General features: G+C 47.7%; 1 protein-coding gene across 8 annotated transcripts in view; it reads left to right on the forward strand.

Annotated features, from left to right (window-relative positions):
* WNK1 (WNK lysine deficient protein kinase 1) overlaps positions 1 to 25,659 on the forward strand; it is a 2,404,646-nt gene that overhangs the window by 1,516,225 nt on the left and 862,762 nt on the right. For all 8 annotated transcript variants that reach the window (XM_069628604.1, XM_069628602.1, XM_069628603.1 and 5 more), the window contains one exon: positions 5,989 to 6,105. In XM_069628604.1, coding sequence (XP_069484705.1) covers positions 5,989 to 6,105 — 117 coding nt within the window. The remainder of the gene's footprint in view (positions 1 to 5,988; positions 6,106 to 25,659) is intronic.

Genomic DNA, 25,659 nt, shown 5'->3' on the forward strand with positions numbered 1-25,659 from the left:
TTGGCCTGATATGGTTCCTAGAAAGGAGGGAACAAAAGGGTTAAAATAGTACAGAATATAGGCCAAGAGTACCAACAAACAGAGGAACTTTAAGTTGCAGAGCTGAAATCAAGTATGTCCAAGTATACCCCACAGTATAATCAGTGATGGTGACACATGCATTGCATGACACAGCAAGGGTTGGTGCGTGCAGGAGAACAGGCTGGTACAGCCCGCCAGTAAGAAAATTGTTCCATGACCGAGGCAACCACCACCTAAAGAAAAATGAGTCACTCCTAGTCAATATACAACATCAAGGCTGTTAAGGTTTTATGTTATGTTATTTGGCATTCATATAGCACTCTATATATCATTGGTATGACTTCAAAGCGCTTGTGGGTTAAACGCCCTCGGGGACCGTAGTCCAGGTCAGTTGAGAGAGTAGTGTATTATAGGGTGTTGGGTGCACTCAATATGTGAGCAGCTGATGCGATAGCCTGATGGTAGCTGCATCCTAACATTAGGTGTTGTGGTATAGAGAGATCAGTTGAATGTGTGCCGTCTCTGAGATTGTCTTCTAGCGGCATTAGGCCTTTGTAGGACGCTTATGTGAGCAGCTAGGCCGATTTTCTTTCATGCGGTATAGCTGCGTTCTAGCAAGGTGTTGAGGTGTTCATGGAGTATTGTTCGTATGTGAGCAGCTAAGCCGAAATTGATCGAGGCGTGTAGCTGCGCTCTATTGTGTGTTGGTGTAGAGTAGAGAGTGAGCATAGTGATGGGAGAGGTGTGTGTGTGTCTGGAGTGGATGTTTTATTCTTACCAGCCCATTGTTACGGGTTACATTCACGCGTTTCGCGATAGCTGCACTCAGAGGGAGATGGCACAAGAGGCAGCTAGGCATGTGTAGTAGACTCACATTGACATTTAAGTCTTGATACATGGTGTTGTGGGGTTTCAGCAGCCCTAGATGGTCAATTATTCAGGTGTACGGAAAGAGACAGGTTTTTAGAGCTTTGCGGAAGACTATGTAGCCTTGGGTGTGTCGAATGTGTGGAGGAAGTGAGTTGCACAGAGTTGGAGCCAAGGTTGAGAAGGCGGATCCTCCAATCCTGGCTCAATTGGAGGTTGGAAACACAAGAAAGAGAGCAGTGCTTGATCTTAAGGTTCGCAACGGGAGGTAGGGTTTAATCTTCTCTTGATGGTAAGTGGGGCCTGTCTTGTGTACTAATCAATGGGTAATGCATAGGGTTTTGAAGGTGGTCCTTCGTCCTACAGGGAGCCAGTGAAGAGTGCGGAACACGGTGGAGATGTGGTCTCGTCCCAGGGAGAGGAGTTGTTTGACGGCAGCGTTTTGGCTTCTTTCGAGTTGAAGTTGGTATGCCGGTGCTCCCAGGCATAAGGAGTTGGCATAGTCCAGCCTTCACATAACAAAGGGCATGACAGCGGCAAATCTGTTAGGCTAGGTGAGGTAAGGGAAAATGCGTCTAAGGAATTTGAGGTGGTAGTGACAAGATTTGGATATATTATTATTCTGATGGGAGAGGGTTAGGTCTGAGTCCATAGTGCAGCCAAGGTTTTTGACTATTTTGAAAGGAGGGGGGGCGGGGCCAGGGGAGTGGTTCGGTAGAAGAGTGGTATTGGCGCACACCATGATTTCAGTTTTATCTGGGTTCACAAAGAGATGATTTCTTGTCATCCATCGGTTAATATCAATGAGGCAAGCTTCAAGATCGGGGACGAGGGTTGGTACTTGTTTTGGGAATTGTTAGGATAATTTGGGTATCGTTGGCGTACTTGTAACAGGAGAGGTTGTGCGCGCGGATGATTCCTGGTAGAGTGGTCAAATAGAGATTGAAAAAGAGAGCATAGAGGCAGGCGCCTTGGGGTTACCCCAGTGTTCACAGTGCATGCTGTTGAGACAAAAAGGGAGAGGAAAGCAATTTGTTTTCTATTGCTGAGGAACATAAATGATGACAATCCAACTAGAAGTAGGATCGAGAGTGAGCCTTGATGTTGTGTGCCCCAGGAAAAAGTGAGCAGCTGGCGGCCCAGGAGGTGCCATTATGGAGCTGACGTATAGTTACAGCAAGCTTCTCTGATTTCCAAGCTAGGGAGATCAAGAGGGACCCCCTACTTTAGTTAGGCAATTGGGCCAAAAGGATGTTACATGGGGACCTACAAATGAGAAGAGCCAGTCTAATCAGCCTAACCATATAGGAGGATGGCAAGAAACAAAGGAAGATTGGACATAAATTCTCCAGCTACAAGATGCAGGGGGACAATGGAGTCACTGCCCAGCCAACATGGAAAGGAAAGCTGAATAATGAACAGCATCTTCACTGATCAAATATATACACAGCGGTTTGCCAAAACTAGCTCTTCAAGCTCACAAAGGTTTTGGTGTCAGTCAATCAGGATGGCCCTGAAATCTGCCAAACGCACAGGCTCTCACACAGGATGTGAATTGCGCTATCTGGGGGAATTTAAGCTAGTTTGCAGTGGTCTAACCCAGAACCAAGGATGCCTTTGGGGTCAGGATAAGCGTATGAAAACCGCCAACTTGGCCATACCGCGTGGTTCCACAGTACCAAAAAATCCACAGCCGAGAGCATTGCTTAAGAAAATGTCATTTGTAGCCTAATGTCCACCATATAGGTGCATTGGGCCACTAATGTGGTAAAAGTGGCTACTTTCTTGGCGTGGGCAAAACTAAATTAATGCTGCTTCCAGCCTACTTCACAACACACTTTTCAGGATGATAGAATAGCCCTGGAAATCATCCTGGGACCAAAACTGGAAGCTTAGAAAGCAGCATGCTCTGGTAGCCATATGGGCTTCTAATGGCAGCACAGAAAAGGGGTTGAAGTGACAGGGGGACTTCAGTTGAAGTGCCTATAGTCCCAAAACGAACATTAAAAAAAAGCAAAAAAAAACAGCAAAACGTGTAGCGTACACAAAGTAAAAATGAAATTCTGATCTAACTCTCGCTACATTTAATCTGCTTGTTGAATGGACCCACACATATTTCCTGCCTCGCTGAAGTGGTTGATCTGTTTTTCCAAATAGTAACACATTTTATACAGCATTCACCATTAAAAGTACCTTGGTGCTGAAGCACATCAGCTATTGGATACACACCTAAAGCAAAGAATAAGTAGGTGTTATTGACAACATAGAGGGTAGAGACATGGCGTTATGCATCTACAATAGCTGAAAACCTCTGATACAGTCCTAAAGGATGTTCTTAAGTAGGGCAGTATCGAAAGAAAGACACTTATACCCCATTCTACCAATATATGTCATACATGACAAACCAATAGTGGTTGTGACATTGGAGCCAGGAGTTCTCCACTCTCCTCCTTACCAGTAAGTCAGTTGTGTCCCACTAAACTGTCCTTTCACTTACTCATACGTATCTGTATTTATTGATTTATAAAGCGCCTTACGCCAAAGCGCTGTACATGGAACAACATAATACATAAAACATGAAAGATAAAACTGTTGAAGCAATTGCAATATGAATCAATCAAACAATAAAACAGTGAGAAGAGACAGACATCTTACTCCTAGTCATCCAATTAAATTGGATTTAGGAACTGCACTGTATCTTTGTATTTGATTCTTTGGTGCCCTTCATTGCTGACCCTAACAATGCACAATGCCTTTGTAAAGGCAGCGGGTTAATGGTAGGCACCATTGGATTGAATCAGTTGCTTGCCAGTGCTGCGGTCACTGTTTTCCTGCCATGAGTGCTGCCGAACAGGCTGATTCAAGGACAACAGGGCAGGCAAACATTGGGTTTTTTATGATTGCTTGGCTAATAAAATGGTGATTTCCATCTACTCGTAGTTGAGGTCTTGTGCAGACACAGCTATGCTGTCGGCTTGCTTTCTGTTCTGTCTTCTTTTCTATGTGGGTGCACCCACCTGTCTCCCCACTCTGACAGGCAGTGCTTTTACATTGGGTGTGGGACAGGCTGCAATCTGCTTGCTCTCCTGGTTTGTCCACTTGTCCTACAAGCTTCACGGATTGTCTCACGGCCAGACTCTCATCGGAATAATGCAACAAACTGCGCAATGGTGTGTGGTATTAGCTGTGCTGACTAAAGGTGCTGTACCTGGGCACAGATGGCAGTATGAATGATTTGGCTGTATTATAACTGGTGTTGCTGGATGACCTTCCATGCCATGGTTCTTGGCTGTCTATGGGATTACAGAAAGGAACCAGCCATCTACAAATCAGTCTGGTTTTGCCAACAATAAGAGTTGTCCATCCCAAACTGCTAGTGTATGTGCCCTCTGCCAGGCAACACCAGACCTGTACTGGCCTTGTTGGGCCTCAATAAGGAGGTGCTGCTTGGTTACCTATGTTGCAGCAAGTAAGCAGCCTATGTCTGTGTGTACCCTCTCGCTAAAGGAGACAAAAAACAAAAAGTGGTGGAAGTTTTTTATTTGATCATGTCCCCTGTTTACATTTTTTATTTTACCCCGGCTGCGCATTTGCGAGGGCAGTTTAGTTGGAGCCATGTCAAAACCCTATGACAATGTTTTCTTAACTGAGTCAGTGTGGGAATTAGCATGGCAAATTGAAAACGTGCGTCACAAATTAGATGTAAGTTCAAGATGACATGACGCTATTGCTCAACTCTGGCCGTGTGAATCTGCCACTTTATTGTATAATACTAGGTTTAGCACTTTTTTTTGGGGGGGGTGTCATTTGAGAGACACAGTTAAATATTAAGATAGGATTCTGATAGTATTTTATTATCGGGCACACATTGTGATGGACTATCAACTGGCAATGAGACAATAATATGCAGTAACTTCTACTAGTGTAGTGGGTTTAAAAGCATAGGTAAACGGGTTTTGGGGGGGACCCCCAGAATAAAAAAAATAATTAATATTTTTCGTTATAAAATGTTAGTTATTACAGCATTCTCTGTAATTTAATTAGTTAAAATCACATGCAAACAGAGAAATATTGTTTGTGTACTGTGACAAACCTTTAAGTATAAGATTTACTCTCAGATTCCTTCGAGTTCTTCTCCTAGAAGGCTAGAACTAATTGTTGACCCATTTGCTTGTAAAATTTACAATTTAAAACTATTGCAAACAATCTTGAAAGCAAAACCCCAACGCACCACTTCACTTAAGCCTATCCTTCCCAGTCACTGCTACCAAACCCTTCCCCACCTCATGACCGACAAACCTAGAGCCTTACTGCAGAGGATGTACTATTTAAACAGCAATGCCCCAGGCAATACCAGATGTGGTCTACAGTCTGTGCCAAAGGCAGGCCAGATTAAGAGGTCTCCTTGTTTGCCCATGGCCGATGACATTATCATAGGCCGGATGACTGTTGGTGTTTTTTGAATTTGAAGTGCGATTATAATTTAATAAACTTTGCACAGTTATGTATCAAAGCATATATTTTTCAAGGCTTTCACGCAGATCCTAATGTGGTCTGCCTACGAAGCTTGAAAACCATGTAAAGAGAAAAGTAAAGCATTCCTACAAAGTGGTTGTATTTCAGCTCGAGCGGTTGGCTGGGGACAGCAAAGCAACCCGTAGAGATTTAAATAGAGAGATAGAGGTACCCAAGTGTGCAGTGCCATGCATGGATGCATTGGGTGCCATGTAGGAAAGGTTGCCAGCAACATGACAGAAGTTGACAAGTCTGGAAAGGTAAGCGCATGAACCAAGGTGGTTTGCCAGAGTGGATGTGGACATCCTGGCAGCCACCTTTTAGGCCGGGTATTGGGAACCGAGCTTGAGTACACCAGTAATGCTATAGATTGTATGCGTTGAAGTTAAGGTCTAGAATCAAGATATTTCCTTCTCAAATGTATCTACATTTGTCCTCCACAGTTGGGGTTGTTTGCATCCTGACTTTGTGTATTCCAGTGATGCTGCTGTATAATTATGCATTGTTGAGGTGTGCCCTGATTTTTCTTGAATTAAATGCCTTTAAACATCTTGCATAAATTACAGATTCACTTATTGCTTTCAGGTTTCAAACAAAGGAGACCGTGTAGTTGAGTGTCAGCTGGAGACACACAATCGGAAAATGGTGACCTTCAAATTTGACCTAGACGGAGATAACCCAGAGGAGATTGCAAACATTATGGTAAATTGACTTTCATTTTGACTTCAGAACTCAATATTTATTTTCAATAGTGATTTGATTAATGCATTAGTGACTCGGATTCAGTATATCTGTAATTGGTGTGATAAACGTGCCTCCAAACGAGGCAAGGCATTTCTTGCAGCACTGCTTATTTTAATTATAAACTGGCAACTTCAACTGCAAACATCCCCTAGTTAAGTTACAGAAATGTTTCTTCTTGTCTTTGCCATGCTGGTTTGTAGTTTCAACAATGTACTACCAGGTAACGTTTATTGCCTAACAAGGAACTGTTTGGAGTCATTGTTGGCCGTGCAGAGCATTTAATTCAAAGTACAGATTAATATTTTTTGTTTCTATATTTTAAGCACAGAGGAACCACCAAGCAATAACCTTGTTTAAGCATTGTAGTTAATACAAGGTCCCACTCCGGCATCTTCTGTAGTGAGGTGTTCTTGATACCTTTTTAGCTTTCTGCCTTAAAGTTATACAGAGGTATTTAAGAAAGTCACTTACCTTGAAAATCTTTCTGCATCATGTGCCTGCTTCCAAAAATTGTATGCTCAGAATTCTTCCCCACATCACTTTAAAGATTATTGAATACTGTTCTTTGCCTTCCCCTGGCCAGGACAGATCATGTGTAACACTTCATTACGTGTGCAGTGCTGCCAACAAAACGCTCCTACCTGTGCAAAATGGACACAACCTCTTTAACTAAGATGGAGTGTGTGTGTGTGTGTGTGTGTGTGTGTCTGTAAATAACGTGGAGTGTCAACTGCTTCTCTTTAGTTTTAATTATTAGCATACTTCTCATAAACTGTGAAAGTTGAGTACATTTTACTTTGTCTGGTACATGTGTACATGTTGCACCAATGATTTTAAGATGGAAGGTCACTGCATGCCTTCAGGCTATGATACGGCATTTATAACGCACCTGTACACAAGTGTTCCTAGGCGCGACAAGACAAGGAGGGGGAAACAGAGGGAGGGCAAAACAACAATCTTACTAGGCCGTTTGTCATTCAGATTGCGCAAGCACAGGGAAGGGGGTGGAGAAGTGCAGGTAATCAAGTGCAGCCAGTAGGTGGCTTAGTGCAGGTAATCAAAGTTCAGCCAAAGGGTGGCTCATAAGTGCAGGGAGAGGGGACTGTAGGGTTACAGATACAGACCACGAGTGCTGGGGAGCTGAGAGGCAGTGCAAGGTGCAACTGGACAGGCAGGGACCAGGGCTCAAGTTCATAGGATTGCCAGGTGACAAGTGCGTTTAACAGACTGGTCATCAGCAGGGGAGTGGAAGAGAGAAAGCAGAAGCGAAGAGGAGGGTCTTGAGTTGCCTCTGGAACCGGAGACAGTTCTGCTCAAGTTTGAGAGAAGCAGGTAGGCTGTTCAAGAGGGAGGCTCCAGCCGAAGAAAGAGATCTGCCCCCAACTCTGTGCTTGGCAAAGCGATTGAACCTCAGAGAGTTAGTAGTGGATATGCGGAGAGCTCGAGAAGGGAGATACGTAGAAGAGAGAGTTGGAGGTAGTGCGCCCAGGCCCTAGAAAGCCTTGTGGACAATGCAGAGGGTCTTGAACTTGATCCTTGCCGCCACTTGGAGCCAATGAAGAGATTTCAGAGCTTAAGAGATACGATCCATGGTCTTGAGGCCAACGACAAGTCTCGCAGTCCTGTTCTGGATAAGTTGTAGAGGATGGTGAGTAGACGCAGGAAGATTTAAAAAGAGGCTGTTGCAGTAGTCCAGCCTTGAGAGGACCAGAGCTCTGGAGACGGTGAGCTTCTGGGGGAAAGTGAGGAAAGGGAGAATACCTCTGAGGAGGTGCAGCTGATAGTTTGACTTCTTAGAGCTGTCGAAGATGTGAAGAGAGGAGAGGGTGGAGTCGAAGATGGCCCCAAGGTTCTTAGCCTCAGAGGTAGGAGTAGGAAGAGTACCCAGAGTGGGCGGCCAGAGAGGGAGAGAGGAAAGGAGGGAGCTGGTGTTCCGATGAGGAGGATCTCCGTTTTACTGGCATTAGGGCAGTGATCATTGGTGGCACACCACTCCTGAATTTCAGACAGTCAAGAATGAGAGGAGGATTAGAGGCAGCCGAGGGAAGCCTGAAAGAGAGCTCAGTGTCATCCGCATAACACTGAAAGTTGGCTCAGAGAGCAGTGATGCGGTGGACGAGAGGTGCCAGGTATTGGTTGAACAGCCAGGGAGAGAGGTTAGACCCCTGTGGGAACACCATGGGTAGAGGGAGAGATGATAGAGAGGAAGGACCCCAATTGGACCCGAGAGGATCGGTCAGTGAGAAAAGGTGTCAGCCGTGTCAGGGCCTAATCAATGATACCCAGGTTATCACAGAGGCACTTGAGCTGGATGGCATGGTTAACCATGTCGAAATCAGAAGAAAGATCAAGGAGAATGAGAACAGAAGGATGGTTAGAGTCCAGGTTGGAGAGCAGCTCTTCACTGATGTTCAGGAGAGCAGTTTCTCTGCTGCTGGCAGCTCTGAAGCCAGACTGATGGTCATGGGGACAACCAACAGATTCAGTATGAAGGTTAAGCTGGGAGACGGGCAGCTATTCCAAGAGTTTGGCCAGAAAAGTAGTGATAGAAATCGGGCGATAGTTAGCAGAAGAGGAAGGATCGGCAGAAACCTTCTTTAAGAGGGGGTGCACAAGGGAGTTCAGGGGGTAGGTCCCAGAAGCAAAAGAGTGATTGCAGAAATTGGCCAAGGGTGGAGCAAGGGTGTCGATGTGGACCTTTATGGTTCTGGAGGAACAGGGAAGAACCTGTTTTTATGACACTTTCATAGATCGGACTTGTCTAGAAATGTCATTAGGGGCGTACAGGGGAAAGGAAGAGAAGGGAGGAGGAGAGGCGGCCACAAGAAGGTCAGGAGTGGAGAAGGAGGAAGAGGGAGAGAGGGTGGACAGGATGTCCTGAGTCTGTGATAAAATGAGAAGCCAAGGCCGTACAGAGGGCCTGGAAGGGAACAGGAGATGACTGCAACAGGATTGGCCAGCTCCTTGCAGATTTTGAAGAGTTGGCCGAGGAGTTAGATGCCGCAGCGACGCGGGATTGGATGTGAGCTCTTTTTGCCAGGACAGATAGTGTATTGCCTTTGGAGCAGGTGGCAGGCCAGTTTGTCAGAGGGTGCACCTGTTGCCCTCCACTTCCTCTCTGCCACCCTGCACTTGCTAAGGATCACGAGGTTGGAGTCGTACTAGGAGTTGCACTTGGATTTGGGCTTCAAGCGGATCCTCATGAAAGGGGCAAGTACATCGAGTGTCAGAGATGGAAAGATAAAGGCTGGAAAGGGCTGTGTTGGGATGAGTCAGCCAAAGGTGCAGAAGGAGGAGAGAAAGTAGCGGCGAAAGCCTCCACTGACACACGCTTCATGGGTCGAATGACGAGAGAGAGAGAGAGAGAAAAAAAGGACAGAAGCATCCAGGTGGATGCTAAGGCTGGGGCCCATAACCCTCTAGCAACCTCAGGATCCACTGCTCTTCAGTGATTTCCACTGGCCCACTAGCTATGTCCTCAAGCTCTACTTGCCATAAGGTTTCAGTTTTATTCCCAAAGACCCATTGCTCCTTGCCTAGAATATGTGATCTATGAAGGTGTAGAAGACTGACCCAGTGACTTTTTTTTCCCTGCTTCCTATTGATTCCTGCAATAACCGTTCCCAGAATGCAGACTCCCACAGCAACTTAACATTTGCAGATTCCATCGTAGTGGCGGAACACTCAAATTAAAATGTTTTCCACCATCTGCGCTTGAACTCATATTGCCCCCTCATCTTTTCTTGCCCCCCACTCTCTGCCATTGTATTCCCTCTGCAAACCTCTACCATTACCCCCTTTCACTCACTTGTTCATTTGATGCATTTTATTTTTCAATCCAGTCTTGCAACTTTACACGGTAATCTCAAGATTCCCCAGATATTTGTCCTGATAAGTCAAAAATGTTCTCCCCAAAGGGATTCCCTAGCCCACCAACCCGACCATGTCGCAGGTTGTCCTCTTCCCCGTCCACACTTCTAGCCTGGTCAGAATGCACCCCTTTTCCTCCTTCAAATTTAATTTTTAACTCTTTTAATTTTCGACTTCCCCTGATATCATTGCAGGAATCCCTCGCATCAGCCAAAAATAAGGTTGTTTTCATTTCTGAAAAGCGTCTGAACCTCTGCTGCAATGGACTTTGGGAGATGTATAGGAATGTTTTGGGAGCATGGGATATTTCGTTCTCAGTTGAAAATGTTAAAAACTACTGGATGGCGTTACCCCAAACCAACAATAGGCACATCTCTGCAGCGCTTTGTGGACAAGTTGTTTGTTTGCTCCAAATCCATCCAGTGGTTTTCACGCTACGATTGTTTGATCAATCAAGTTTTTCTCTATGGGAAAATGAATGCTAGTAGACTGAAAACAGCTTTTTTTGTTTTCTTACATTTCACCCTTTAACCAGTGTTCACCCAAAATTTCCCGTTTGGGAAGGCAGGGACATTTATTTTTGGGAAATTGCATCTAAATCCGTCCTGTGAATCAACGTATATTAGCAATAGAATTTAAAGAAAAGCCTATGTACGCATGATTCACCTTTCGCCGCTGTATAATATATATCCATCCATCCATTCATTCAAAAAAACCTTGGTTAAGATAGATTTAGTGCAACAAAATCCATGACATTCAGAGACGTGGAAGTCTAACTGAGTCCACCCGGTAGATTCCAGCCCCCTTTCCAGCCCCCCGTACCTCCTCCCCACCCCCCGCGTAAGTGCCCAGCTAACCATTTAGTCCTTTCACCCTCCCTTACCATGTTGTGATCCTATCCCTTTCCTTCCTCCATATACCAATTTGAACACTTTCCTTTTTTCGTGTTCGCACAGGATTTCCATAGGAATCAATGCATCAAGGTACACAAATGGCTGCTTTTCATTTCTGAAAGTCTCAGTGCTGCAGTTCCCCATGGGAATTAAGTTTTTTGGAACCGGGGACCCCCGACCAACCGCATCATAATTGTTACAAAAAAAATACCAGACAGTTCTTCACCAAACCAAAAGAAAGGAATATCTGTCACATTTTGTGCCCAACTTTTTTGTTGTTTGGTGCAGATCTGTCAGCATTTTGTTATGCGCTTGTTCGAAGGAAGCACCTTTCAACTCTGAGATAATGAATGGAAGTGGGCCGTAAGCAGGTTTTCTTTTTCTTTGCTTATAAACCAACACATTTACCAAGAGATTTCGAGTTTGGATGGGTCCTATGCGGCACAAAGTTTCTGATACATTTCAACCAGATCAGTCGGAGTCAAACGTTGTTTTCAATTTCATTTTTGAAAAGTCAGTGTAAATTGGTTTTAGCTTAACCATAGGGCAGCGAATGCTGACTTAATATATATATTTATATTCCTTTACCTTAGAACTCGATTTCTGTCTGTGCGTTTCTTTACCTCAAAATACTGTACTCTTGCATCCCTTCCCCTTCTCTCCATACTCATGAGGTGCCGCAAAGAACAGGTTTCGGACCAGAGCTTGTTGCCAAGCAACAGAAAATAAAGTCTTAAAATTCTCTGTGTGGATGCACGTGCTGCAATAACCTATTCGGGTCCTCTCCTTTCCCACCCCTCCATGATCATTCCCTTTCACCATGGCAGACGGGGAAGCAATCGTTTCTGAGCAGTTGTTTGCTTGAAACTCATTTAAACGCTTTAAATGTTCTGCGCCTGTGCCCAATTGCATCAAGCATTGTGCAGGTTGACCTCATAATTTTTCTTCGACTGACTCAACTTTTTTTTGCCTTGCTTAGGAGTTTCAGATGCACAGCGCCTTTGCAATGTGTGTGACTTTTACATTGTTCATTTCGCCAGAGGCTCGAGAGGGGTGCAGGGGTTTTCCATAGGTCGTCTTCACAGGAAATCCACGACTTTGTTGAAGCATAATCTAGGGTATGTGAAATAATTTTGTCACAGCCACCTAATGATTTGATTTTAAATTTGTATTACGCTTATCCTCACGGAACCAAGCAGAAACCAGCAACCAGGCGCAGATGTTCATTTCCTGAAGCAACAACTTAGAGCAACACAGAAACCAAGCTTATTGAAACAATTGGGTCTTCAATTTTTTACGGAAGAGAGTCGGATGATGTTTTCTGGAGTTCAGCTGGCAGTTCATTCCAGACGCGGGGCCCCTTGATTGAGAAGACAAAATGAGAAGATGGGACATCAGATTTTGCTAATTCGCGCGAAGAGAATGAGAGGGATGATAGTCCTATTTTGGAAACCAAATTCCTGGCTGCCGTGCCATGAATCAAAGAACAAAGATAGGTCAACTACCCCTTCTTTTAGTCCCCGAGTGCCAACAGATGAGATCAATCGCAATCCAAGTCATTCAAAGATTGTTTGAGCCACCACTCTAACATTTGAGCTTAACATATTCATTTATTTTGATGCATATTCTACAAATTTAAAAAAAGGCCTCCAGATAAGTCCTATACATGTTATAAAAAATATTACTAAACCTGTGCAAGAGCACTTACATTCTTTGTGGTGTCAATGCACCATGTTATCGACGCTAAGTGCCACAGAGAAAAAAATCAAACTAAAATGAGATTTTTGGGGTTTAATTTTTTCTCCTGCTAAGTGACTCTTTTCTCCCACTCTTAGGCATGATTTGAGAATGTCCTTTGACTTTGTAATGTGTTTTATGGGCTATGGCGTCTTTTACTCCATAGGGCTTCATGTGTTTTTGGTAAGTGTGTTACACAACACCCTCAGTGCAGTAACACAGGGGTGTCATAGTGACCCCCAAACATAGACTCCATACCCTGGGACGGACTACTGTCTCCCAGGGCATGTAAAGTCACCATTGACTTTACTAGTCTTAAATTGTGAACAGAACCAGTACAAAGCATCCTATTGTGGAAGTACTGGTAGGGGTAATTCGATTGCCCCTGGGTCTGTTTTTCAAGGGGGCACGGTCCAGTTCCCCATTGTCGAGTTCCTGGCTGGTGGCAGTGGTTACCATGCAAAATATTCCCCCAGAATATTTCCTATGGGATTTTCCCATTCATTTTAAACGCACCACTTTTTTGGTGCAATGTTAAAGATACCGCCGGGTTATTTATTTAATATTTATTCCCCGGTTGGGTCTTTTTGCCAGGACTCGGTTTTAAAATGGCGTTTGTGTTCTCCTCTGTAACTCCAACCCAAGTCAAGCCCTTTGCTCCACTTTTGGCGGGCTTCTGCACAGAAGCCTCCAAAAGCGGTGCCACTCTGTCTGGGTCTACAGGATGTGTGGGAGGGGGGAATAGGCACGCTGGACTGAGTTGCCTTGGCAACTCAAGTCACACCCTTGTGTGATTGGCCTAGTGGTGAGCCACCCGGCTCACCACTTAGCATGTTTGATTGACAGCTAGGCTGGTGAATGGGGGTTTTTCTGCTTAAAAGCAGGGCTTTGGGGACTGGAACTTCAGAAGTCGCCACAGTACCTAAAGAATCCGAAGAGGGGAGAAGCTGAGCCATCTACGACGACGACACCACCGGTGGAGCCCTGCTGTATGAAACTCACCACTTTCCCGACGACGACAGAGAAGATCTTCTTCCAGGAGAGTCTTCTTCCCTTTGAGCTATTGGGACCAACCAGTTCGCCTTTTTCGCCTTCTTGGATCGTCTCGTGGTCGAATTGCCTGTGCCAAGCACCCCGGCTGCCGGTTAGCCACGCTTCACCACTACCGCAAATAAAAGGGTAGTACCTTTTAACCGGGAAACTCTGCGGCTGGTTTCTTCTCTGGCAGTGCAACGATCTCCAGATTTCCTCCACGTCGAGATCTTCTCTTCCCCTGGACGAAGCACCGACTTGCACCCGCTGCCAGGAACAACTGCCCCCGCTGGAGCTTTTTCACCATTTCAGGTACTGTGTCCCGCCTGGTCTCCCTTGCAACAGACCGTTCAAGGTGTCCCGAAAATCCTTTACTCTCCTGGGGTGACCTCGGACCCGTTAACATTACCTTTCTATCTTGGTCTGACCTCTTTTTGACTTTCCTGCAAAGACTTTTAGTGCATTTCCACTGTGTGATCTTGGGCACATTCCACCTTGCTCTCTCCAAGAGTGGGCCTGGCCTTTGAATTTTGCTCTACAGTAGACCCTGCCTTTCCTGACTTGCTGTGGTTCTTTAAAAGTGTTGGTACTGTGTGTTTTCCTATTTCTGCCTTTTCTCTCCCTTTTTAAATAATTATTGGAGTGCCATCTATGGTTACGCGCTCACCTCTGTTTTGCTAAATAAGTGGTGTACTAACCTAGACTTGTCAAATAATTAATTAGGGGGGTGTATATATTTCTAGTGACTGTGTTTGAACTTGCTTGACATATTAGTGCCAGTGTATTTTTACAAGTTTGTTTTTAAATAAATATATACTTTTATACCAAAGCTCTGGTCAGTGTTTGCCTGTGCTACTGTATTTTTAGCCCTATTGTCTATACTCTATATACTGCCTAACTCTTCTTGAGAGAGGTCTGACTGCTCAGCCACAGCTACCAGGTAAATCTGGGTGGTACAGACTGCTACCAATTGGGTTTACTGCTAACGCCTGTGGTCTTACACTTTTTGCAGTGGTCCCTAAGGGAACTGCACAGGTTTCTGCCGAACAAGGTTCAAGGATTTCTGTGCATGTGCAGCCCCCATTCGTGAGCCATATAAGAGCTCCCATTTTTGGATTCCATTACACAGATACTCAAATCCAAGGTCTTTGTCTGGGGCTTCCTCTCGCAGTACTCCCCTCTGAAGCCCATTTTCGCTACAGGGTTAGGCCTGAAAATTCTACCAACCTCAGCAAATTAGTATCTTATGACCTGCTTTCCTAGCTTCATGATGTGTCCCACAAGTTATGCCAAATCTCTGAACACAACTCATCCCACTGAAGCCATTCATGGCAGTGGGCTAGTGACATTCTCCACCTGATTAGTTACCACTGCTCTGGTGCCTGCAGTCTGTGCCTCCCAAGTACCTTCTAATGCATTGATCCCAAACATATAGCTCACAAGCAACTTGTTGCTCAATGCACCTCAACATTTTGCTCACCAGTTCCTGTGGGCCATTCTATGGAGGCCAGGATGAAAGGAGGTACTTCATGTATGAGACCGAAATGGCAGTGTAGCTGGAGCAAGGAATGTACTGGAAAGGTAACCAACCAATCTACTCTGGAAGAGAGACATGATATACCATTAGCTCTGGAGGCTTCAGCAGAGTGGGCTAAGGTGTGGAGAGGGTGTGATGTTTTTAAAGTACATAAGGAGCTTGGGGGAGGATGCCTAAATGATTTTTAAGCTTGCAGATTAGACATGGTGACCACATTAGTGCTGTTGAAATAAGAAAAAAAAAGTCTAGGCCACTATATTCAGTATTAAGGCTTATTTAGCTTAGTGAGACTCCATCTTAATTTATATGCTTGCAGTTAAAATGGAGAAATGAAACTTGGCAACTAATGCTGTTTGCTCATACGTTTGTATTCTGCAGACTTAGCAAAGTAATTTTTTTTAAAGATAATATTGTCACATTTTAACTTTATCTATATCACAAGGACATTGCTTAAAGTTAAAATACAGATAAAGCAAACAACATTACCGCTACGTCCCGTCCCTTTTCCTCCATCCTGTATGGGCGTCCCTCGCGAGGGACAGGAAAAGAACAGAACCTCTTTTCCACCAGAAAGACATTGCCCCTTTAAATTTACTGGCAGGTGGGGGTGGCGCTGGGAGCATGGGCTCCCTTAACCCCGTCCACAGGCGGCACACCTCAGGCCCCTTTTCCGCACTGACTCGAACTGACCAATACAACCAGTGTTCCTGGGTGAGGCCTCAAGCCTCGTAATTCCACGCGCTTTCCCCAAAATCTTTTCTTTTTCTTTTACAGATATTGGGAACACCGTCCACCGGTGCCCTAGTTTGTCCCCGGCACATGTCGGCTTAAACAGGCTTTAGCAGGTGCCTGTCATGCGACGGTTCCTTCCCCATAGCAGATTGCACACACTCGGTCTCTGGTGCCTTGGTGTGAAAACCACGTATTGGACAGGTGCTCCGAGTGCAACACTCTCACTCCCAGGTCGCTTAAATACCGGCTTATGCGTTGGAGAGAGCTGTTCAACAGGACTCATTCACAGAATATCAAGGATTACGTTCCAGGGAAGACAAAGAAGGTAGGTGCCTTATTTTCCAAAGTACCCCGCAGAGGCGACTTTCCCAGGGAAGCCCTTTGTTGGAAGGGGTCAATCCGGCTCTCGCACCGGCTCAGGAAGCACCTGAGGCTCATGCAGCTACCGGCCTCACACCAGAGGGGTCCAAGGGCCCTACCAGTTCCACAGCCGAGGGGCCTGTGAGCTCTACTGCTACTGGGACTTGTCCCGATACTGGTTCCTTACCAGAGGGGGCGCCTTTACGCACAGCCAGCACTGGAGGACGAGGGTGCACAGTCTACTGGGTGTACACCTGAGGTGCAGGTCGGGCAGAGCCGGTGCAGACAGGCATGCAGGCTGAGCTAGGGAACACGTCGGCTACAGGTCCACATGCCCAAGGCATGGACAAAATGGCAGTGACACGAAAAAACAAGATGGCCGCCACTCCCAATCATCAAAGGCGGGAAGCCACTCAGGCAGGTGCAGAGGCCCGCCAGCCAGGCGATCAACAGAGGAGAAGTTTTACTCCAAGGTCAGACTGGGTACCAATGCCGCCTGTTACCTGGACCACGTCATACCCCAACATCTCTGGTTCAAGGTACAGTGACCCCATGTACGGACAAGGGCTTTAAAGGCAGCAGTCGTATTCGCCACCGCCTCTGGTTCAGGATCGTGCTCAGCCAGCCTCCGAGGACAGGTTTTTTGGCAAATTCATGTCTCTCATGCGGTCTGCACAAATGGACTCCATTCTCGGGGGCATTATCAAGGACATGTTGCCACCAGTTTCGCCCGTGCAGCCCAGTGCAAAACATCCCATGCTCCCGTTTCCAGCTCCGCCTCCGTAGCAGCCTGTTCCTGAGGCTCCAGCAGCGCTGGCACCGGTGCAAACCCCCACACCGAAAGCACCTCTAAAGGATGCCCAAGCCACGCTCCACGCAACCCGTTAACAAAACTGCACAGTAGACCTTTTAAACAAGGAGGAAAAGACTCTTGAATCAAGAAGGTCTACTCTAATGCTGGTCTACACCCCAGGCAGGCCAACGCACATGCCACCCTGGCTGCAGCTAATCAATGCCTGTGGAGGGAAATTGCAGACTTTTTGCCTGATATCCCTAACGACAAGCAAGCCTCATTCAAAGCGGGCCTAGCTGAGGCGAAACTCATGGCACAAGACATTATGGAGGCCACGGTAGGCCACATTGAAATGTCTAACAGAGGGATTTGTCTGGCAACTGACATGAGGTGCACAGCCTGGCTAAAAGCTATCAGGTTCTACCTGGATGTCCAGGATAGAATCCTGAACCTTCCCTTCGAAGAGGGTGATCTTTTCCACTCCACAACTAATGAAGAGCTGGACAAGAAGAAGAGCAGCTCTCAGACAGACGAGTCGCTGGCAATTCTTACCAAGCAAGCAGCAAAGCCTTTCTCAGAGGCACTGTCTCTCTCAGACAAGGAGCAATCGTTTGGCGGTTTACACGAGTTTCGGGACAGCAAAGCCAGGCAGCCCGATGGATCTGCCAGTCAGCACAGGCGAAAACACCACAAAGCCTCAAATAAGGGGCTCTTCCAGTCCGCCTCCACTTATCAGCCTCTGACCAGAAGAAACATTGACAATTCTTTTCAGGTCCACAGCACGCCAGTTTGGGGCAGATTGGCCCTGCACAGTCCAGCTTGGCGGGTGAAGTTTGCGGACGCATAGGTTATCTCAGTTGTGTTCTGGGGCTTCCTCTTACCTCTTCCTTCTCCTCTCTCGAGTTCTCCCCCTCTCCCACAGATCAGTACACCATCACTCCTAGCAGAGATTCGCTCTTCTATAGAGCGAGGCGGTAGAGGAGGTCCCTCCGCCCAGCAGAGGCAGGGCTTTTACTGCTACATCTTTGCTATTCCAAAGAAGAGCTAAGCGGCCCTGCGAGTGGTGTTGGATTGGTCTTCCCTGAATCTTTACCTACCTGCAGAAGTTAAAGATGGTGACTCCAGCACTCATAGCAGAGACACTGTGTGGGGGAGACTGGATGTTCTCCCTGGACCTAAAGGACGTGCATCTCCACGTTAATATTGTGCAGCCTCACTGGGCTTTCCTCAGGTTCCTGGTCATGGGCCTGCATTTTTTAGTACAAGATTCTGCCCTTTGGGTTAAATTCAGCCACAAGAGTCTTCACCAGGCTCAGGATTGTGGTGGCAGCTGTCCTCAGGTCAGAGGAGCTGCATGTCTATCCGTACCTCGATGACTGGTTAGTCAGGGCCTCGTCTCCAGAGCAGGTTTCAGCCTCGGCGGACAGGCTCATCTCCACCCTATTCGACCTGGGGTTTTCAATCAACTACCAGAAATCTCAGGTCAGGGGGCCTAGGTCTCCATCCCGCAACATCTGGACCACAATCTCAAATGGAGGAAGCAGGAGAAGAACATCTTGGTGGGCCGACCATTCCGTCCACCCCCCATAGAGTACACCATTATCACAGACTCCTCCTTCCATAGGTGGGGAGCCACTTTGAGAATGCACTTGGTGCGTGAACTCTGGACCCAGACTGACCGGCAGAATCACATCAACTACTGGCTGGAACATATGGCAATCTCTTTGGCCGTCAAGTTCTTTCTCCCGACCCTCAAGGGCAGGTCTGTGTGCATTCAGACAGACAACACGACCTGCATGTACTATATCAACAAACAGGTGGGCGTCAGATCCCTGCAGCTGTGCTCGTTGACCCAGGAAATCTGAGAATGGGCTATCTATCGGGAGGCGTGGATCTCGGCATTTCGCCTTCTGGGAGAATCCAACCTGGAAACAGACTCGGTCGCCTGGCCGCCAACAATTGTCAGTGGCAGCTGAATGGGAGAGTATTCCAGGAAGGGTTCAGTAGATGGGGCCACCCCACCACAGACCTATTTGCGACAGTAAACATCCGGACGTGTCAGCATTTCACGTCCTGGGGAGGAAGGGGATGCAACTCTCTAGGGGAAGCACCCCAGATACCCTGGTACGGTATGTGGGCACATGCATTCCCACCCATACCGCTGGTGCAGAAGGTGGGGTGATCAAGGTCAGGAACTCCAAGAACATGAATATAATCCTCATTGCGCCTTGCTGGCCGGAATGACCCTGGTTCTCTGACCTGCTGCTATCAACCCAGCCGGAGATGGTGCTTCCCCTCGGGAAGGGTCCTCTACTAGCGCAGCAGGGAGGTGCCGTGCTACACCCTTCCACCGGAGAGGCTAGCCCTACTGGCCTGGTTCGTGAGCAGCTAAGGCTCCGGCACCTTCAGTTGTCTAGCGACCATCTCGAAATCCTTCAAAGTGCCACAAGGCAGGCTACGCGCAAGCAGTACAAAAGCAAATGGATGAGATTGTTTTTGGGCTAAGGAAAATGGGGTGAATCCACTGACATGCACCCTGGACTAAGTCTTCTAGATCTCGACCTATCTCGCCAGGTCGGATACCTGCCGGGTGTGTGTGTGTGTGTGTGTGTGTATATATATATATATATATATATATATATCGTACATAATGTTGTGGCAACATTATATAGGACATCATTTTTAGGGAATAGGGGTGCGGGGGTTGCAGAGGTGTCCCCCCGCTTGTTCAATGTAATAATGTCTCTGCAAAAAACAGCAATTTTTCGGCTAATTATTTGCGTAGCAACATTTTTGTGGGCACATTATCACATGGAACCAGATGCCGGACATACCTGGCCGCTAATGGCTCATACAGGAATTCCAACTCTTATCCTGTCTTCGGCCAATCCCTTAGTGAAAAAACACCTGACGGGTCTCTCCAGGCTGTATCCCTTGGTCAAACGCCCACATCCTGTTTGGGACCTCAACGTGTTGCTAAGTGCTATAGCCCACAAACCTTTCGAACGCATAGCCATAGCAGACATTAAGTTGGTCACTCTAAAGACAGCCCTTCTGGTTGGTCTTATGTCAGCTCTCAGAGTCGGTGAGATCCAGGCGTTAGTCGCCTCAAAGCCATACACTAGGTTTCACAAAGGCCAAAGGTGTGCTTCACACGCACCCCAAGTTCCTTCCAAAGATGGTGTCATCCTTTCATATCAGCGAGGAGATTGTGCTCCCCACATTCTTCCCAGACCCCAAGGAAGACTTAGAGAAAACTCTCCACTGTCTGGATGTCAGGAGAGCATTGAAATTCTATCTGGACAGAACAAAGGACGCATTGTTTGTAACATTTGGAAGCTCCAGGCCTGGACAGCAAGGCAGATACAGCATTCGGCCAAACTGTGCTGTGTGATCTATTTGCCTCGAGGGTCAGGCTCTCCTCTCGAGGGCGTTATCAGTTATAATCAACCATACAGGATGAAGGAAAGGGGCCAGGACGTAGGAGTAATTGTTACTCACAGGAGTGACTAATATACTCCTAGTCCCCTTTCCTCCATACGTCCCACCATCCATCCCCCTATAATAATACCACGGATCTGTCGCAGGATATTCTCTCGACCCTCCACACACTGGTGTTGGAGATTCAGAAGAGTATGCCAACAGCACCACCAGCGACTCCGCCGGTGCCAACCCCATTGACAACGGGGGTAGCACCGCCGAAGAAAAGGAAGAGGCATCATATGCCTCCGGGACAAACATTGCTGCCCCTCCTCCTCCCCACCCCCCACCCCCATCGCTCCCCCAGGGAGATGGGTACGGACACGACTATGATGGACACAGACGACGGAGGACTCTCTCCCCACCAAGGGCTTCTCTGCCAGACGAAGTGGGATCCTTCCACTCCATGATTGCCCGAGCGTCGAATTTCTTCAGCTCACCCTGGAGGAGAATAAAAAGGAGGGCTTCCTGTACCAACGCTGGGAGGTGAAGAGGAAGACTATTCTGTCAGTACCACTCCTGCATGACGTCTGGGATGAGGGGCTGGTGCTTCTGAAGAACCCCTCCTCGGCCCTGGCAAAGAGGGACCAGCTGGAGAAAAAGTATCTGGTGGCGGAGTCTGCGCCCAAATGTCTGAGGTCGCAACCAGCGCCGGACTTGGTGGTCCCGGCTGCAGCAAGGAAGAAGTCATCCAATCTGTTGTCGTCAACATCGGTTCCCCCAGATGGTGAAGGGAAGAAGTTGGAGGCTGTGGGACGGAAGGTCATTTACTCATTTTTGGCCATGTTAAGAAAAGGGGCGATAGAGCTGGTTCCAAACTGACTCCGGGGATCCGGAGTTTACTCAAGGTACTTTCTGGTAAGAAAGAAGACGGGGGGGGGGTTACGGGGGGGCTGGAGGCCCATACTCGACCTTCGCCGACTCAACAAGTTTATCAAGTCCCAGAAATACAGGATGCTCACATTGCAGCACGTGCTCGGCCAACTGGATGAGGGAGACTTCCTGTAGTCGATTGATCTGGAGGACACGTAATTCCACGTCCCCATTCACGTGAAACATTGCCAGTTCCTGCGCTTTGTCATACAAGTGAAGCACTACCAGTTCAAGGCTCTTCTCTTCAGACTGAAGTCCGTGCCCTGAGTCTTTACGAAGTGCCTAGCTCCGGCAGCGGCCCATCGCCTACTACATGGAATTCATGTGTAACCTTAGCTCTACGTCTGGCTCATCCGGGCCAAGTCAAAGGACGTCGCCACCACTCATACAGAGAGGACCGTCCAGCTGCTGACGGATCTGGGGTTCTCAGTGAACTATGCAAAATCCTGCTTGACTCCATCACAGAATGCTCTGTTCCTGGGGTCCAGCCTCAACAAGGTATACTGTCTGGATGCTCCGTTAGAGGAGAGAATAGCGGCCATTTTGGGCAAAGTGCAACAGCTGTGATCAATAAAAATTGTCAAGGTGTGAGGACTACCCAGTCGCTGCTCGGCATGATGTCGTCATGCATCTAACTGGTCCGGCTCTGCAGGTTGCGGATGCGACCACTGCGAGTTCTTGGACGCCCGTTGGATCCAAGTGTCCGGAAGTTTCAAAGATAGTATCATGCTCGACGAGGAGTTCTGTCGAGCGATAAGGCGGTGGGATATGTGCTTCAACATCACCGGGGGCACAAACTTCCAGAGCCCTCCATACCACGTGACGTCACGACTGACTCTTCCTTGAAAGGTTGGGGAGCACACACTGTATGTCTCCACGCCAGAGGACTGTGGCTGCCGGAGGAGAAGGCGCTACACATAAACGTCCTCGAACTATGGGCCGTGCTTTGGGCCCTCAAGTCATTTCTTCCCTCACTCAAGGGCAAAGTGGTGAGGGTCTTCACAGATAATACCACCACAATATTTTACATCCAGAAGCAAGGGGGGCACCAGGTCCCCAGCGCTCTCCATATAGTAGCAGGAGTTGTGGCACTGCGCCGTCGCGCAAGGGATGTTCGTCATTCCTTTCCATTTGGCGGAATAAAAATCCCTGTCGCTGACTCCCTCAGCATGGAGTTGTGTTCTTGCCATGAATGGGAGTTTCGGTGAGATCAAATGGACAAACTCTTCCTCAAGTGGACCAATCCCCAGATCGTTCTGTTTGCGACAGCGATAAACACCAAGTGCCAGAGGTTTGCCTGCAGGTTCCCCCAGCTGGAGAGCATGGGCAACGCATTCTCTTTCCCTTGGGAAGGCCTGTTTCTGTACGTGTACCCCCCCATCGCCGCCGCCGCTACGAGTCATTAGTCCATTCAGACGGTTCCCGGTGCAGGATGATCTTAGTCGCGCCAGCGTGGCTGAGGCAGATCTGGTACTGTACCTTCTCAGCATGTTGACAGTCAATCTGCCAGTGGTTGCGGATCTTCTCGCCAGGGAAGGAGGCACAATCCTGCACCACCACCCAGGATCACTGAACCTGAAGGCCTGGTTCCTGCAGCATTAGTGTTTGGTGGATAAGAGTTGCCTGCGGACTGCAGGGAGGTCCTCGCCAAGGCTTGGTCGTCATTGTCTCTGAAGTGTTAAGGACACAAATGGAAGCGTTTTGCGACTTAGTGCCGGTCGCAGAGGTTTAACCCTCTGAGGGTCACACCCCCCGTCCCCTCCTCCTCCCCCCCTCCCCTAAGTCCTTACATACTTGTTGTCATTGGCTAAATTGGGGCTGGCGCAAGCCTCTATCAAGGTACATCTGGCAGCTATCTCCCGCTACACCAGGTCTCCGGAACGGTCTTCTCTTTGGTCACACTGTCTGCTGAAGGAGTGCATCAAAGGATTGTTCCGTTCGTTACCACCGGTGAAGGCTCCTGCCCCGGCGTGGGAACTCGACGTGGAACTGACTAGGCTCATGGGGCCCCATTCGAGCCGATGCATCAAGCTCCGCCTAAGTTCCTGTCTTGGAAAGCTGCTTTCCTCATGGCCCTCACCTCTGCCAGGAGACTAGGTGAGATCCAGGCCCTGTCTGCAAGTGACCTTATTTGACTTGCCACAAGCAGTGGTCGAAGTGGGCAGGAGCGGTCGGGAGCGGTGCTCCTCTACTTCTTTTAATTAAGTTTTACCGTTCCTATACTTTTATTTTAAAAAGAAACCGTTCCGGAACGGTTTCGTTTTAAAATAAAAATGTAGGAAGAGGTTGGAACTTGCACTTGCACTGCACTGAACGTTCCTCTAAACAGCAGACGCATGCGTTTTAGGGCTTTTATTGTGCATAGGAGGGGGCGTGGCGATGGGGTCTACGGGGAGCGGTGCAGGCCAGTAGGCAACATAGTTCCACTACTTCTTTTCGTACACTTCGACCACTGGCCACAAGACGAGGGTGGTGCTGCAGACGTACCACCTGTCTTTTATGCCCAAGGTTCTGTCGAAATTTCATCTCAACGAGCCCTTGCTGTTACCTGTGTTTTTTCCAACATCTTCGTCGCCGGCTGAAAGGACTTTGCACTCGCTGGATGTGGCTCGAGCGCTGAAGTTTTATGTGGCCTGCACAAAGAGTTTCCGGAAGGCTTCTCAGCTTTTTGTGAACTGTGGTCCTGTGAACCTTGGGTAGGCCTTGTCTAAGGCTTCCATATCCAGGTGGCTCTCCGACTGCATCACTCATGGTCACCGGTTGGGAAACAGACAGTTGCCTGGTTGCTTGGCCATTCGAGAGCCCATTCCACCAGAGCATTCACTGCAATGATGGCGATTCTGTCTGGTGTGCCCCTGCTGGACATCTGCAGGGCTGCGATGTGGAGATCTACGCACATCTTCACAAAATTCTACTGCGTCGACAGGGATTCCAGAGAGGAGTCTGGAGTCGGCCAAGCAGTGCTACCAACCTATTCGCTTGAAGGTGAGCCTGTTGAGGAAGTAAGAGTATTTGCTTCTGTTGAGCCTTGACACCGGCCATGTTTGTTGTTAGGGAGAATTCTCATTCTATGGCTAATTTCCCTTACCTATAGAATACCACACTTAGACATTTTTGCTATGTGTGTTCCAGGCTATTTTCTGTGTTTAATGCCTATGGAGTTTCTCTCACCTCCATAGGAACCATCTTTATTCACATGTGTTACACAGCACCCTCCGTGCTGTGACGCAGGGGTGTCGTAGCGACTCCCAAACATAGACTCCATACGCTGGGACTGACTACTGTGTCCCAGGGCATGTAAAGTCCCCATAACTTTACTAGTCAATTTTTGTGAAGTACACCAGTACAACCCATCTTAATATGGAGGTACTGGGAAGGGTTAATAGTTTTTCCCTTATGTTCATTTTCGAGAGAGTACCGTACAGTCCCTCTCAAGTTTCTGGCAGTGGTTACTACCGTAAATATATGACCGCAAATATTTTCCTACGGGATTTTCCCATTGTTCGAGGCTACCACCTTTTCTGACAGCCTCTAGCATACCCCCGGTGTATTTTAATATTAACTTTACTCCGGTTGGTTTTTATTGCCAGAACTTTAATATAACTTCTTTCTCCTCTCTTTCTCTAAACTCCTAACTCAGGTCGGGGATCCTTTGTTCGTCCTTTTGGCGTGCTTCTGCCAAGAAGTCCTCCTTTCGGCGCCACAGAGTCTGGATTGGGTCCGTTGTGTGGGAGGGGGGAGTAGGACCCCTGGACAGGGTTGCCTCCGCAACCCATGTCGCACTCTATCCTGATAGTCTGGAGGGTCTCTCGCCAAGATGGCCACTCCACTGTGTGAGTGACAACTAGGCTGTATGAATGGGGCTTTTTTTGCATAAAAGCAGGGTCCTGATGACTGGAAGAGCAAGATGTTGCCACTGGAACTAAGAAGCCGAAGAGGAGAGAAGCCAAAGACCCCTGCAACGACTGAACCACCGGTGAAGCCCTGCTGCAGCATCTCACCACTTATCTCCACATGACGAGAAAAGGTCTTCATCCAAAAGAGCCTTCTTCCCTTGAGCTGGTGGGGCCAACTAGTTTGCCAATCGCATTCCCGGACCTGCGTTGGTTGAATCGCCAGTACCCTGTACTCGGAGGCCGGATAGTCAGGCACCAGTCCACCTGGACCGCGATTTAAATGAGCATACCTTTTATTCGTCGGGCAGC

This window comes from Ambystoma mexicanum, chromosome 12, assembly GCF_040938575.1.
Source record: "Ambystoma mexicanum isolate Mex_15411 chromosome 12, UKY_AmexF1_1, whole genome shotgun sequence".
In the NCBI taxonomy this organism is placed as follows: domain Eukaryota; kingdom Metazoa; phylum Chordata; class Amphibia; order Caudata; family Ambystomatidae; genus Ambystoma; species Ambystoma mexicanum.